Source organism: Athene noctua, chromosome 5 (genome assembly GCF_965140245.1).
Source record: "Athene noctua chromosome 5, bAthNoc1.hap1.1, whole genome shotgun sequence".
Taxonomy (NCBI): domain Eukaryota; kingdom Metazoa; phylum Chordata; class Aves; order Strigiformes; family Strigidae; genus Athene; species Athene noctua.
The window spans coordinates 53,235,022-53,251,416 of record NC_134041.1 but is presented as its reverse complement, the minus strand read 5'-3'; the positions used below and the strand labels follow the sequence as shown (position 1 = coordinate 53,251,416).

At 52.4% G+C, this 16,395-nt stretch overlaps 1 protein-coding gene across 1 annotated transcript; it reads right to left on the bottom strand.

Annotated features, from left to right (window-relative positions):
* Positions 1-8,665: 8,665 nt before the first annotated feature.
* INA (internexin neuronal intermediate filament protein alpha) lies at positions 8,666-15,429 on the bottom strand. Its single transcript, XM_074907652.1, has 3 exons — positions 14,470-15,429; positions 10,694-10,818; positions 8,666-10,093 (listed from the first exon to the last, which is right to left on the bottom strand). The coding sequence occupies exons 1-3, from the start codon at positions 15,400-15,402 to the stop codon at positions 9,820-9,822; spliced, it is 1,332 nt and encodes a 443-aa protein (XP_074763753.1). The 5' UTR covers positions 15,403-15,429; the 3' UTR covers positions 8,666-9,819.
* Positions 15,430-16,395: the final 966 nt, after the last annotated feature.

Below are 16,395 nucleotides of genomic sequence, written 5' to 3'. Positions count from 1 at the left end.
ATAATACCAGAATCTCCACTGGAGCTAACTGCGGTATCATTAGCTGGAGTAACATGGAATTTCTGTGAATCTCCTTTCAATGACAATTTCAGTGAGAAATAGCTCAGTAAAGATTTTTCAACACAGATACAGGAGAAATAATCTGATGTAGTTACAGGACCCCTTATTTTGCCAATATGTACATCTTTCTGTCAAACCAGCCTCTAGATTACTTTCATTCGTGTTTATGGTGGTTGTTATTAAGTCACCTTGATCTTTCTTTGCCATTCTTATCGTCCTGGCTTTATGCAAGGTATCTGGCTCATACTTCATACTGCCACTTCCTGGGTCCCTATCACTTATTTTGTCTTCTATGAGTAACTCTATCCTTAAGAAAAAAAAAAAAGGTTAGCAGTATAGTTACATTTTACATTGCAAGTTCTCCCCTAATCCAGGCTTGAACTTCATATCTACGGATGGATTTATCTGCAAAGTTGAAGAGCTATATAGAAGTTGATAGTTAATTCAAATTAATGTCATTCTAGGATACTGCTGGTTTGCATCGCCTCAGTATGACTATACTGCCACTGGCTCTGATGTCAGTGCCAGTTTCTGTTTGTTTGTTTTTTTTTTTTAAAATTGCTTCTGGATGTCTCTTTAAAGAGAGTTTTTCTGTAGGGTAAACCACATGCGAGCTAAAATGTAGGAGGCCAAGGCTTCCGAATTCTTTCAGTGGCTTAATGAGGATGATTGAAGATCTCTTGCCTGCGATATTTTGGTATGAATGCTTAGTGACCGCTTATTTCCCATTAGTCCGCTTGTCTCTTTATTTCTTCCTCACCTGCCTTCAGAAAGCATATTCTTAGCTTAGTTTTCCTGGCAGAACATCCTGCTTTCTTTCAGCTTAAAGCATCCCCTGAAGGCACTGACGTTCTACCCACTCTCCAGCGCATGCAGTCCCCCCTGGGGCACATCAGCCTGCAGCAGGGGTGACCTTTGGCTATTGCCAAGGCTCATCTGTGAGCTGTGTGGTTTCCTGTGTAAATATAATCAGTCTGCTTGCTTTAAAATGTGCCAATCTTCTTTGAACTCTCCTGCTGTTTTATTTCTGTTGGTCTCCTTTTAACCTTGGCTTTCCTACAGTCACTTTTGGTTCTGATGATAGAAGAGCTTCTGTAACAACAGGCTGTCTATAAGATGGCATCTCTGCCTTCATAGGAGATGAGCCAGCTTCGTGCTCCAGAAGTGAGGGAAGGTGTGCTTGGACTCATTCATTATACAGGCACTGTGTTTCATCACTGGAAATAATTCTGGTTTTATTTTCTGGTTATCTACTTAGCAGTGTCATGATTAACACAGATTTTCATTAAATACTACTTCTACTGCAGCATAATTGTGAATTACTCTACAGATCTGCTAATTTCCAGCAAGAGGAGACAGTGAGCCCTAGTGTCAGGAGTCCTTATAACTGCAGAATCAAGCTACAATCAAGTCATGAGCACCGAGTTATGTTGGTTATATTATGCCTGTTTTCTTTTTGTTTCATACAAATTTAGTGTAATAAGAAGATAAGCTTCAAGAGACTAGCGAAATGTACAGCTGAGCCCTCTAAATGGAGGGGCACTGTGATGGCAACGTGTAACTCATTTGTGTTCTGAACACCGATGCTGCATTCTGAACAGCCTTGATCTGCATTGCCACCAGACTGTGGCACAGATGAGCCAGGAGAACCCTTTACACTTATTTCCATAGATGTGAAACAACTAATGAGTTTTATTGAAAAATCATTCAAGCTTGTCTAATACTAGTCTGTGTTGAATTTCTTTTCAGGGAATCATCAGGCATTTCTGTGCAGTGATTTATGTTAATGCATGCTAACAGTCGCTAACAAATTAAAATTACATCCCTGGCATTTCTGTTTTCACTTCTCTTTAGTGTGGAGTATCATTATTATGAAATTTGTTCTCCATACAAATGGGGGAAGGGAGGATTCACTCCAGCAGTTAGGAAAGAGCCTATAGGACATAGGAGTTTTTTTATGTATTACACCTCTTTCTTTTAAAGGAAGATGATCATGTTGTCCATAAATCTTCTAATATGCTATGTGCTCAATAGAGTGCACCAGGTGCCAGCCAGAATGTTTAGATACTTTAAAATATAATTGTTCTGCTGTGATAGGTACTTGCTGAGATGCTGCAAATGGCATATTCTTGTCACTTTTGCTTTTTGTTTTTTCTACCTCCTTTTTTTCTGTAACCTGAACTAGCTCAGTACAAAGAGAAGCAGCAAGGTGATCATAAGTTCAATTTTATTCATGTCATCTTTAAGAGACCCTTGCTGAATGAGCCGACAGATATTTACATTTGCTGAGGTTTTGAAAAGTTGCTATAGGTACAGGTTTAATCACTGAACAGGTCAAATTTTACTGTTTTTGAGAGAAATAGTAGTCCCATTTGGGGTGAAATGCAATATTGATTTGCTGCTCTGCAGCTGCAGAATGCTTGCTGGAGCTGTATTGCCATCTGTACTGGGTTTTGATTTAGTATAACAACAATATATTTGTGTCAGAGCAGCAGTGCTCTGCAAAAGAGGGATTTCCCAAAGTGAAAAGGAGAGTGTATTTTCTAGTTGTGTGGTAAAATAGTCTGTTTGGAAATGAAATCTTAAAAATGTCTGTTTTCTTCTAAGGGAAACATTAACAGTAGAAAAGTGGGTGGTGGGAACTTGGCAAAGATTGAGAAAAATATTGTGTTCCAGGGAGAGCTGCTTTGGAGCCCTTTTTATGTGGTGCTGGGAGGCAGCCTGTCATTCCAAGACACCACGATGTGCTCAGACCACCCTGCTCGCAGCATGCTTTTCTGTAGCTTGTGGTGACAGAAGTGTTTGTTAAATGATGGACCGGTGTGTCCTTCCTTGCATATACCTGGGACTGCAAAGTTGGAACTCGTGAGAAGTCCAACGCCCTTCACAAGAACCTGCAATCTCCTTTTTCTTCCTCACAAGTCATGGGAAAACATTTCACCTATTGCTGGCAATAAAATAGCAGATTATTTGTGTGCCACCACATAGAGCACAGGAGTGGTGGTGGTCTTCCTCTGTGTGAGCAGGTAAGCTGAAGGCAGCGGGTGCCTGCACTCTTTTTTCCAGCTCTGTCCTTGACTTACTGTATGACCTGAGCTGAGTTCTTAGCTCTGTCCACCTAGAGCAGTAATTTCTGTAACATGCTGTGTGTGTAAACTCCACACTACTGCTCCATATATGAAGGCAGGCAATTAACAGATTACTATTGAGATCACCTTTGTGAATGCGCATATAACAGGACTGGTAACAGTACCTGTTACCAAAGCAACCAAGTGTGTTTCTTTTGAAGACTTTACTTGTTGAAATAAACATCTGGGTTGAATTTGTTGTGTTGCAGGTTGTTCCAGCTGCGAGTGGATTGCTTAGTTACCTATGGAGAAGTTCAACCAAAAGGATTCAGCAGTTGGTAAACAGTTTAAAAAACCCCAAGCTTGTTTCACCCTGGGGTGGTTTGGGTGGTTTTTTTGCTTTGTCTTCTGGTTGCAAATGAGCTCACAATGAAGCTTGTCTTGATGTTGAGGCATTCAGAACCTCCGTTCTCTGAATGGGTTTTTTGGTGTCTAGTAAGGGAAGCTCAACTTTTCAGTCAATGAGTGTATTTTACTTATGCACCTGCTTGTGTGAAACTTGGAGGAATTTGGTATCTTTGAGACCTTCAGCACTCTCAAATGTGGCTGAACTTAAGCTGATAAGCATAAAAAAATGACTGTGGAAGAGTTCAGGGGGTAAAGGGGACATTCAGTCACAGTATGATCCTATAATCCTTACTTCCTTAAGAATGTAGCCTGAATATTTTTGCTTGCTGAAACATTTTGTCTTCAAGCATTGCCAGGCATTCTTATTCATAGAGCTCTTGGGCCTCTTTGCTAATCTAGGAATTTGCTAATGAGGTGCCTTGTATTTTGGGCTTGGGGGTTTTCTGCATTTCTATTGAAAATTTACTTAATTATGTTCTAAGCCTCAGTTCAAACTGGGTTTTTCAGTCTGACCTCAGCTTTTGCAAATGATATCTCCAAACAGCTTGTTCTTAGGGACCCTGCTCAGGTCTGTGCGTGTAGGCCATCTCGGAGGATGACTACATGTGTGTCAGTTTACAAGGCTGCTCTGGGCATAGGGCAGCCAGGAGCTCCTGTTTGTGCTCTCTGGGATGCAGACAGCCATCTGCTGCCCCTCTCCACAAAGGCAGGGGAGCTGAGCTGGCCCTGCTGCAGTAGGAACAGACTCTGCTGCCTCTGTTGGGTCAGAGCTGATGCTCACAGCACCCCAAGAGCTTTGCTCCCAAGTATGAGCTGCAAGTGGATGTGTGCTTGGGCCTCTGGAATTGTGCTCTGAACTTTTCTGGGTATTTCCTATCCACCTAAGCAGGTATGTCTTTAGTGTGAACACTGTTCCTTCTTTGTGTGATGGTGGACAGAGCTGAGCTCCAACAGAGCAGTCTGTTCTGGGCAGCACAGTGTCTTTGCAGTACAACTTGCTTTGACAGGATATAATAATTTATCGCAGAGTTGCAGGTTCCTCTCAGGTTTAGCTCGGTTTTGGAGAAAGACCCCTGCACAAGCTGCAGGAGTGCATCCCCCCATATCACCGTAATTGTAGACCCCAGCTCTCTGCAGCCCTTTTGGTTCAGCTGGAATCTGCTGAGGGTCAATGAGTGTTCCCCCACCGCCTCCAAAGCAGTGCCCTGTTTGTGTGTTATGCTGCATTTGCCAAGTGATCTTTGCTCCATATGCCTGCGAAGACTTGTATGAATGAGCTGGCATTGCTTATGATATTTTGATAGAAAATTTGCTTTAAAGTGTCAGACCCCACTGATCATTCAGATGCATCTGCTCAGCCGCTGGCGTTGGGCTCTGTGTGGGTGTGCTGGTTTTGGCTGGGATAGAGTTCATGCTCTTCATAGCAGCTAGTATGGGGCTGTGTTTTGGATTTGTGCTGAAAACAGTGTTGATAATACCGGGGTGTTTTGGTTATTGCTAAGCAGCACTTATACAGAGTCAAGGCCTTTTCTGCTCCTCACCCCACCCCACCAGCAAGTAGGCTGGGGGGTGCACAAGGAGTTGTGAGAGGGGACAGCTGAGACAGCTGACCCCAACTGACCAAAGTGGTATCCCAGACCATATGGCATCGTGCTCAGCATATGAAGCTGGGGGGAGGAGAAAGAAAGGGGGGATGTTTGGAGTGATGGCATTTGTCCTCCCAAGTAAACATTACACATGATGGAGCCTGGCTGTCCTGGAGATGGCTGAACACCTGCCTGCCAATGGAAAGTGGTGAATTAGTTCCTTATTTTGCTTTGTTTGCACACGACTTTTAATTTACCTATTAAACCCTATCTCGACTCACAAGTTTTCTCACTATTATTCTCTCCCCCAGCCTTCCAGGGGGGAGTGAGCGAGCAGCTGGGTGGGGTTTAGGTGCCAGCTGGGGTTAAATCATGACAGTGGGTCACTCACTGGGGGAAGAAGCTCTTCCCCTTGAGGAGGTGTCTTGTGCTGAGAGCTGGCATGGAGAGAGCTCAATGGATCCAGCCACAGGTGCTGGAAGAGACGGCTCTGAATTGCCTATTGCTTGTTTCTTGTTGAATGACAGGGTTCTTCCTCAGTCTGGAAAAAGAGATGTTTGCATTCCTGCCAAAGGATAATGTTGAGGATGTTTCTGATTTGTCTGCTTTTTCTTTGGCTTACTCTAATGAATTCCAGCATCTGGACGAGTGTCATTAGCAAAACTTCTCTGTGTGCAGCGACTTTCTCTCTTTTTAAGGAGCTGTACATCTCAGGACAATTGTTGCAGGAACCTCCAGTGGAGCTGAAGGATCATGATTGGAACAAAGCTCTTCTGTCCCTGGAGCAGCAGGAGCATGACATAGGCCCGCTGCAGCCAGCATCCCAGGCTGCAGAGACTGTCCCATCTCACCTACATGACAACGAAACGAGCAGAGCCAGGCAGCCCCAAAGCACAGCTGCATGGGCCAGCATCTCCATCCAGGGAAAAAAAACAACCAGCCAGTCCTGTGGTAGGAGTTTGCACCCCTGTGTGGAGGCTGGAGTTTCCTCCAGCGTAAAGATGAAGGCAACACAGTATCATGGAGAAATGGCCACACTCTTCTTTGTCCCGAGTGGATGGTGCAGTCTGTATCTGCAGGTGCCTTTTATCTGAGAGGTTGAGGTTCTGCAGAGGTATAAATCTTTAAGCATCTGCAATGTGACTCACTCCTTTCCTCTGGCAGCCTTGGTGTTTAACCCAGTAAGAAAGATGAGACCACAAAGGAGGATTTATTGCCCTGCTCCAGCTTAGTGCTCCACTATAGACACCTTCTGTTGCGTATAAGCAGGCAAATGAAAGGAGTCACCCTGAAGAAGATAGTGATAGAAAGAGAGGCCCTGGGTGGAGATAGCCAGAGGCCAGTGTTGGTAATGTGCTAAGCTGGGCCTGTCCCTCTCTGTTGTCATTATTGTTCTAGAGTTGAGGAGAGTGTGGGCATGGGCCTCACTTAAGGTAAGAAGAGGCCATACATTACGTGTTCAGTGATGAGGTCGGCCTTCTCACCCAATGGCAGCAGCCACCCTGGGGCCCACAGAAGTTAAGCAGATGGGGTCAGTGTGCCTTAGTTGGGCATTAAGCAGTCCCTTCTCTGATTCTGCAGCCAAAACAGGCTGAATCATGGGAAATGCCCAGAGCAACCTGTCCCCAGGGGCTGCATCTGCACAGGGATGCCAGGTTCCCACAGCACAGGTATTGAGGCCAGAAGCTGGACAGGTGTAGCTGGGAAGCTGCAGATCTGGTGGCAGCCTTGGGAGCTCCTCCCTTGGGAGCTCCTCCCTTGGGAGCTCCTCCCTTGGGAGCTCCTCCCTTGGGAGCTCCTCCCTTGCTGCACAGCACCTGTGGTTGGGCTCTGTCCTTCAGGAAAGCAATGTGTCCCCATCCTGCAAGGGCTCTCACTCACCCTCAGTCCTGGGAGAGCGTTTGTGAGGTTGCTACCAGGGTAATTAAAGCTTGGCAGCTGAGATCCTGTAAGATCACAGGGACATTGCCCAGCAGAGGGGATGTCAAAACCGTAATGTAATCTAAAATCCAGCCTGATCCTTTCTGGTGTATCCTAAATGAGCAGCTTCTTTCCCTGCCTGCTTGCCCCCCCTATTACCTTTGGAACTTAACACCATGAGACAGCACCAAAATGCTGCAGGGCTCCAAAAATGCCGGAAATCTCTGGAGCCAGCCCTTGCAAAGCAGCCATTTTCCAAAACAGCACCTCGTCCTCCCCTGGCTTCTTTGCCCTCCACGACTGCAGCTCCTCCACACTGATATCACCAAAGTAAAATTCCCAGCTTTGTTGCTAACATCCAGCCAGCTGAGCAAGCAGGAATCCTGACAGGGCCTTGTGCTGGGAATAAAGGACAGGTCAGGCTGCTTAATACTCAAGGGACAGAAAGCACAACTGGAGGGTATCTGAAGTTCAGATTTATTATATTAGCTGCACAGTCACATCTGCCTTTTATTCCCCCTGTGGTTTATGAGAAAAGCTCTGTGTTTGCACTTCCTAACTGACAGCTGAGCCAGATATTTGGAGGTTGGTCCTTGCTTTATATGCCAGTGCCCTGGGCTTAACTCTGCAGGTGCTGGCTCCCCCAAGCTCTGCCTGAGCACTCCAAGTTGCTCTGTGCTGTTTTGCTGGGGGCTGCTGGTGGGATGTGCTGCCCTAGCCATGCCCTGAGCCCCCTCCCCTGCCTCTGAAAGTTGCCCTTTGCTTTGCCCTCCCTGGGGCTGCGTCACCCCACGGTGAGCGGCCTTGCCAGGGCATCGTCCCCGAGGTTATCGGTATGGCAGGGTCAAGGGAAGTGGCCGCGCTGCTCCTGGCCTGCAGCACTAGTGGAGCAGCCTGTGACACTCACACCATGTCCCTGGGGCTCTGGGGCAGATTGCCATGGTGTGGTATGACAAGGCAGTAGGACATGTGCTGCTGGTGGGGCCACCCAGGGGGTAGCCTGCCCATGCTCTTTCCATGCCCCGCTGCCCTCCTGAGTACCCTTCTACAGGCACATCTCAGGCAGAGGGTGGGCACCTTCCGAGTGTAAAGCAGCGCTGGTCACGCTGGCTCTGCGGGCACTGACTACTGGAGTTACTTGGGAGGTGGGTGCACCCTCCCGTCTTCCATCAGCAATTGCGTAAATCTCTTTATCTTCACTTGTGAAGGCAAAGAGGCTATTTTTAACCCCTGAGCATGCAGGCAGGGGGGAGGAGAAATGGCAGCTATATTGGGACCAAACTGTCGGGTGGGATGCAAATCAAAGCCTGAGTCTGTTTTCTGGTCAAATGAGGGAGGCTCAGCCATGAGAGACCTTGTTCCCTTGGCCAGCCAGCCATGAACTCTTCTACAAAGCAGGGCCACCGTGCCAGGCACCTGGGGGTGAGACCCAGACATGCCCCACTGCCATCGGTGGGACCACTCTTGCCTTGCAGCCCCAACAGCAGAGTTCAGCAGCTGCACCCCAACACCAGGCTCTTTGCAGGAGACCAGAGGGACTGCTGGGGACCAAATTGGCTGCAGGCCAGACACCGAGGCATGTTCCTGAGTTGAAGCAGCAACAAAGATGACAAAACAGCTCAGTTTGATCCACATAACTATTTCTCTCTTTTTAATTAATAACTTGTGCCTTACAATAGAAGAAAGAGTGTGAGCAAACAATTTGCTGGTTCCAGAAACCACTCTGGCACCACCATGAGGGCAGTAAGGTCCCACGATGATAACCTTGCCAGGGCACTGACACGCGACACACGCACACGCAGAGTTTCCGGCTCTTGCAAAAGCGATTGCTGGCAATTTTAAGGCATTGAAGGAAACCTATGGTTGTAAATCCTATATCAAATTTGGCACACGTTGGAACAGTTAGAGCGGAGACAACAATGCTTTGCGGGCTGGTGTTTGGGAGTTCTGCAGCTTCCCATGGCCGGCTGGGCACGATGCTAATGTAAGCGCAGGGTTTTCATCTGGCAACTGTGCAGCCAAACAGGGGGCCCCGCGGACCCCGATATTTTGGAGCCAGCAACACCAGATGAGGTGCTATGCCCCGCAGCCTCTGATGCATCAGATCCCTGCTCTGCACCTGCTGCTAGCAAACCCTGTGTGCCTGGCTGGACTAACACTGCCAAAAACCAGACAGAGTTGTCAGGACAAAAAAAATTAACATTCCTTATAGTTTAAAACATACATGGCTCATAGACCAGATGTCAGGTGTGGTTACAGTCCAGTATGGCTATTTCTGTGCTTCTGGGATTAAAAGTGGATGGCTACGGCTTGAGGAGTGTGTAAGAGTTAAGCTATACATGGATTTAGATAGTAGATGAAGGTCTGTAGCCTTTAAACTAGTTATAGTAAACATGTTGTTTCCCTTGCCCCACCCCACCCCCTCCCTGGAGAGCCACCTGAGCAGCAGTCCCAGCTGGCTCCCCCTCACCCACAGCGGAGGAGGGAGGGAGGGATGGTGGGTGCTACGAGTCCACTGTGCCACCTCAACAACGACCAACATGCATCTAGCTACCTGCTTGTGCCTGCACCCCATTTAAAAGGGAGCAATGTGCCAAGCTCGGCCTCTGCAGGGCAGCACCCGCGAGGAAGCCGGCCCCAGTCAGTGTCCCTGGGGGGTTATGTGTTTCCAAGGGGGGCTTCCCACGAGCCCAGTGTGGCTTTGTGCCCAGAGGGCAATTTAGAGGCCGAGTGGAGACTGTTCCCCCTCAAATGCAAAATGGGCAGGGTCCTGACAGTTACATTTTTGCATTCACAACAAATCCTTCATGCAAGTTTAATCTCCCTCTTTTCTTGGCAGAGGTTATGGTCCCCTCAAACATCTCAGCCCTGCTGGATGATATTTTAGAGGTCACTTTAATAACCTTTCCTTGTTCCTCCTCCTTGAAAGACAGAGTAGAGGAACTAAAGCCTTTTGGCTGGAGGGAGTAAGTAGGGTTGGGGAGAGGATTGAGCGCTGAAAGGCCGACGCTTCCTGTGCTGAAGAGGGTCTCCTCTCCCTCCAGCAGCTTCCTGCAAGCACATCACAAGGGAAGAGGTTAGTCTAGGGACATTTCACATGAAACATCTGCAAAGTTTGAGGGCATTCTGTGACCTGTGAGCAAGTCCCAGTGCTCCAGGCCACCACCCCAGCCTGTGGTGGACAGGCGCACGTCAACTGCACCATGAAACTGGTTCAAAATCACATGCTTTGGTCAATTGTTTTTGGAGCACTCGCAATATGGGGTACATGAGACAAGCTCCTTCCCCCCTCTCCAGAAACACCAGGAAAATAAAACCCTGAACCAGAGGGACTCTGCCTTTTGCATCGACTTTGCCTTCGCAAGCGAGACAAGTTTCCAACCCCACCTGTACCCACTAAAAACCACAGCTTCTGGCGCAGCTGGGGATCTGTTCACAGCAGCTAGATTGAGGCATGACGTGGAGCTATGGCTGCTCCCCAGACAGGAGCACAGCAGGTCCAGGCAGGAAAGATGAGCAACACAATGGTGTTACTCCTTGAGTGTGTACCCAGATATTTTCCAGGTCCTTGAAAATATCTTTACAGCCTCATGGGGTCAGGAGATTGGGCTTGGGAGGTGGCCAGGCAGAGCAGGGTCAAAGCAGTCTTACCTGTAGGCAGCTATCTCGATATCAAGGGCCATCTTGATGTTAAGCAGGTCTTGGTACTCCCTCAAGTGCCGAGCCATCTCGTTTTTGGTGTTTCGCAGGTCGTCCTCCAGCTGCCCGATGGTGTCCTGCAAAGGCAAGGGCACTGTGTTTCATAGCAGGGACCTCTCCCACAGGTTTCCTGCTCTGCCCATTGCAGGCACAGGGAAGCTGCAATGGGCAGTTGGTCCACAATGGCACATCCCACTGGGAGTTTGGGACTATGAAATCTCATGCTAACAGGGATGAAGAAGCAGGCAGAGCACCGGGCATGGCTTGTGTGTGTGCATGGTGAGGGGAGGCTTTAAACAGTGATGGATTTATATAGTTTCCATCTGCAGCAGGGTCTATGAGATTGGGGGTTGCAAATAGCACACTGTGGTGGAGCCCCCAGTCCTGTAGGGGATAAGGCAGGCTGCCACAGAGGGAAGAGCTGCTGGGGAGGGACAGGAAGTTTTGGGCTTGAACATCACCAAAGCAGGGGTGGTGGCTCAACAGAACAAGCAAGAGCACCCAGCACTGCAGCAGCCCACGGCTGGAGAGAGTGCCTGGAGAAGGGCTGAAGTCTGCGTCTGGGGGCTTAAGAAGGGCTGGGACACATGTCTGGGTGGTGGAAGGAGAGGTGGTGCTGCCAGGGCAGGAGAGAAGAGCTGGCTCTGGGAGGGTAAGTCTGACATCTTCCCTGGAAAATGCCTCAGAGCCCCAGGCTGGGGTGCTCTGAACGCAGGGATTTGGGGGCATTACAGAGTCAGGGGCCTGCTCTGCCAGAGCCACGGTGCTCAGCTAGATGAGGACATCCTGCTAGCATTCATCCCATAGCTTTACGCTGCCATGGCTGCCACATCCAGTTCTACCTGTAATGTGGAGGCATCCAAGGCAGATCTCCTGCTAACAAAGGGGCCTAATTTTTTTTTTTAATTTTTTTTTTTTTGTCAGAAAAGAAGCAGCCTGGTTTTCTCCTACATGCATCTAAATATCTAAGCAGCAGCCTGAAGCAGTGAAACCCACTCCTACAGGGATATTCCCAATCAGATGATTTCCAACTGCCGGCCGCCCCACTGTGCCACTGGAGGAGTGTGATTTCAAGCAGGAATGAGTAAGCAGTTTGCATTTAAGTGACAGTGCAGCCCTGCCTGCAAAGCCCTGCAATGGCCACTGCCAACGTCAGCTCTCCTGCACGCCATCCCACAGCCAGGCCTTTGCAATTGCTTTCAGCTCCTCTCCCAGAGAACAAGCTTTGCCCTGCCACATCATCCCCATCCTCTCCCTGTCCTCATCCTCTCCCTAACCTCAACCCCATCTTGTCCCTGTCCTCATTCTGTTCCCTCCTTCATGTCCTGTGTAACCTTCCTTGTACACAGTGCAGAGACAGCCACGAAATGTGGAGCTGCCCAAGGAGCAGGGAGCTGTGGTGAGCCTGATGCAGCGAGCCCAGTCTGAGCAGAGACCGTTGGAGAAGCAGTGCCAGATCATCCTGAATGTGTCAGGGGGCATCTCACAGTCAAGTTAGCTGGACAAATCCCGCCTTGCAGGACATTTACAGGCCATTCTCAGGACCTCTGCCATGACCTGTGCTGCCCTGACCATCTCCTGCAGCAAGAGAGGTGCATGGAGCTGTGCCTCTGAGGTGGGACTGGGCAATGGAAAAGGGTTCAAGAAGACCATTGGGGCACCAAGTGAAAAGCCCCAGGATGTGCACAGATGCCACTGCAGAACAGATTAAAACCTCTGCTCCAATGAGAACCGAGCCATGACAGGAGGGAGGGAGGGACTCGGGTGACTACCCAGGGACAGCCCTACCCTTGCTGCTCTGACCCTCCATGCCTTCAGCCCCCTTCCCTCTGCCTGCAGTCCACATAAACAAAACACTCTTTAAAAATGGGTTATCCCTGTTACCCTGTCTGTAACTCTCTTCCACACCCCAGCTCTACCTGCTGGTTGAATAAGACCCTCTCACCTCACCACACCACACCACTGCAAACCTTTCCCCTAACAGAAAGCTCTCGCATATTGGTTCAGATTTGACTAGATAGCCCACAAATATAAAGACATGTCCCTGCTTTACCAGTCTATAGGAACATTTTAAAAGCTCAAACAATAGGAATACTCTCTTTGAAGACAGACTTCCATCCTTTTTCACTGATTGCAGCCAGAGAAATTATTCAACTGCTACACATGCACATTGATCAAAAGACTCCTAAGTATTATGACAGTTAAAGCAGACCCGGAGGGTCATGTAGGAAAACACTGCTGTGCGGTCGCTAAAGCAATTTCAATTATGGTGGTGTTTAATCCAGTCGCTTCTCCCCTCCCCCCAATTGAAAGGCTGTTCCTGGAATCCCCCTTTTCACACAGCATCAGGGCTATTTAAGAAGATTACTGTGTGTAATCCTTTCACCCACTGCAGGAAATATTGTATATTGCCTATTTCCACAATATTTGTTGAAGAATACCTCAACTATTCCGAAAGTTTGCAAGCAGCTTGGAGCTACAGTCACAAATGTTAGAGAGCCTGGCAAAAATTGGCCTTGAAAATTACAAGGTATTACTTAGGTGTGAAATAACCATGTCCTCCAGGTATGACATAAGGCAGATGTTTCAGTAGTTAGAAGGAAACGGCTTGATTTAGAGACCACAGATCATTTAATAGCCATGTAATAGAACAATCTCACATTTGCTTTACTATAAATCATGAATGTTTCCCTGTAGCAAAAAAGTGTGGTAATACTGCAGTAATGGAATAAGAGATGTGGAGCACTCAGTGTCAGAGCCCCATGTGACAGACATAAGAGATGCTGGGACCTGGCTGCAAATTCAGCCTTAACGTTTGCAGAGCTCCAATATCTGCAGTGCAGGTGCCAAGAGCCAGGCCACAGGGCGAGGGGCCAAGCCTGGGCAGACGGCTTCGAGGAATTACCTACAATGATAGAGAATGTGTGGGCAATTTTGGAGCTGACCCTTAAGGGACAGGGCAGGGATGGGGTGATGGTCCCATATGCAGGGAGACCTTTGTCCCCTGTGGGATGGGGGTGTTGGAGGGAGCGTCCTGGCCCTGCTTGTCCCCCCTGAAACCTGCCTATGGATAAAGGGTGAAGGCAGCAGGAAACGCCTTGGTGAGGCAGGATCTGTTGTGCAGGGCAGAGAGGCCCTACGCCGGGGCGGGAGGAAGGCGGCAGGGATGCCTGGCACTGCACGGTGCTGCGGGGGCACTGCAGAAGGCAAGAGGGGGTTGGCTGGTGCTGTAGAGTGGTGATGGCTGGAGGCGGGGGAGGGGGGTTGTTGCATGCGGTACAGCACAGCGGGGGCGCTGGGTGCTGCACGGTGCGGGAGGGGGGGCACCATATTGGGCCGGGGTGCCCAGCGCTGCACAGAACTGCGGGAGGGGCTGCTGCGGAGGATGCGCTGCAGGATTTTGCGGGCAGTGGAGACGCTCAGCGCTGCACAGGAGCGGGGGGGGGGGGGGGGGGGGGGGGAAGCGCTGGGTCAGAGGTGCCCGGTGCTGCCCAGCGGGGAGATGCTGGGTGCTGCACGGCGCGGGGCCGCTGCGTGAGAAGAAGGTGCCCGGTGCCCCCCACGACTGGGGGAGGTCGCTGGGGCGGAGATGCCGAGCGCTGGGGCAGGCTGCAGGGGAGAAGGATGCTCGGTACCGCAGAGCCCCGAGCGCCGGGGCGGAGCCACCCTGTGCCGGGCACCCTGGGCGGGGAGGGGAGGGGGGCGCTTCCCGGCGCCGCCCGGCTCACCTGCAGGCCGGCGGCCTCGGCGCTGTGCCGCTCCTCCAGCTCCTGCAGCTGCCTCTCCAGGGACTGGTGGGCGCCGCGCAGGCTCTCCATCTCGGCCAGGCGGGCCTGCAGCTGGCGGCGGCACTCGCCGGCCTCTCGGCGGCTGGCGCGGACGGCCTCCTGGCTGCGGGCCGCCCGCTCGTGGAGGCGGGCGCAGCGGGCGCGGTACCAGTCCTCGGCCGCCTGCAGGTTGCGGGCCGCCAGCGCCTCGTACTGGGCGCGCAGCTCCCGCAGGGCCGCCGCCAGGTCGGGCCGCCCCGCCGGGGCCGAGGCCGGGGCCGGGGGGGCGGCGGCGCGGAGCGCGGCCCCCAGCTGAGCCAGCTGCTGGGCGTGGGCGCCGCGCAGCTCCGCCAGCTCCTCCCGCAGCGCCGCCGCCCGCCGCTCCAGGTCGGCGCGGGCGCGGGCGGCCCCCTCGGCCGCTTGCTGCCGGGAGCGCAGCGCCCGCTCCGCCTCGGCGCGGCCCCGCGCCTCCTCCTCGCAGCGCGCCCGCAGCCGCTGCGTCTCCTCGGCCAGGCGCGCCCGCTCCAGCGCCGCCTGCGCCCGCTCGCCGTGCGCCTCCTCCAGGCGGGCGCGCAGGGCCCGCAGCTCCCCGCCCAGCAGCTGCCCCAGCCGGCGCGGCTCGGCCGAGCGCTGCCGCAGCGCCGCCAGCTCGGCCGCCAGCGCCCGGTTCCGCTCCTCCAGCGCCCGCACCCGCTCGATGTAGCCGGCGAAGCGCTCGTTGAGGCCTCGCAGCTGCTCCTTCTCGCTGGCCCGCGCCCGCCGCGGCTCAGCGCTGCGCTCCCGCCCCGGCTCCGCGCCCGGGCGCGCCCGCCGGCCCGCCGCCCCCTCGGGGCGCCGCGGGGCCTCCGCGAAGAGGTGGCGGTAGGAGGCGGCCGGCTCCGCGCTGTAGCTCATGGCGGCGGAGCAGGACCGGCGGCGGCGGCGGCGCTTATGAACGGCGGTGCGGGGCGGGGCGCGGTGCGGAGCGGGGCGCGGGGCGGGGCGCTCCGGCGGGGAGGGGGCGCGGAGCGGGGCGCGGAGCCCCCCCGGGCCGCCGCGGCAGGAGGCGGCGGGAGCTGTCCGAGCGCCGCGGTGCTGAAGGGCGGCGGCGGCGGGCGGGGCAGGGGCGGGACAGATGTGGGTAGGGTCGGACGGACACACGGACGCAGCGGACAGACACACCCGGAGGGATGGAGAAGGTCGCGCGCGCGCACACACACACACACACGAGAGAGGCGGACGCACGGGAACGCGAACAGGGACGAGCACATCGCAGGGAGGCGACAGACGCTCAGAGCGAGACAGACCCAGGGACAAGCAGACGGGCACAGATCCACGCGCAGATGAACGGTCAAGGACAGGCAGAAACACAGAAGGAAGCGGTTAGAAATGGGCAGGTGGAGAGACAGAGTCGGGCAGACACGCAGCCAGGCAGACACGCAGGTGCACGCACACACACACACGCACAGACACACGGTCCCAGCCCCTCTCCTCCGGCGGGGGTCTCCGTGGGATGGAGCAGTGGGCAGTTGGGGTGCAGAGGTGGGGACATGCCTGGAGGAGGGGGTGCCCAGGACAGAGACTCATCACCAGCCCAGCTAAGCTGCAGGGGCAGACGGGGAAGGATTTTGCCTCCAGGTTGTTTGCCAGGAACTGAAAGAGTCGCTTCAGTTTCTCTCCTGTCCACACTGGGGAGGGGGTTGCTGGGAGCACCCAGGGCTGCAGAGCTGACGGGGAGGGGGACACACCCCCCCAACCTCCAGGCCAAGCATCCTGCCCAGGAACATGGCACCCCAGGGCAGGACCTGCCAAGAGAGCAATGGGAAGTGTCTGATCTCTGGGAGCAGCAGCACAAAATGTAGCTGTGAGGGGGAAAAAACAACTTAAAATGTGATCCAGGTGTGTGGT

Bases quoted from the DNA above. Each gene is read 5' to 3' on its own strand.
- INA (XM_074907652.1), bottom strand. From the start codon at position 15,402: ATGAGCTACAGCGCGGAGCCGGCCGCCTCCTACCGCCACCTCTTCGCG. The intron at 10,819-14,469 runs GTGAGCCGGGCG...TTGCCTTTGCAG, and splicing joins CCGAGGCCGCCGGCCTGCAG to GACACCATCGGGCAGCTGGA. The intron at 10,094-10,693 runs GTAAGACTGCTT...ATGTGCTTGCAG, and splicing joins ATCGAGATAGCTGCCTACAG to GAAGCTGCTGGAGGGAGAGG.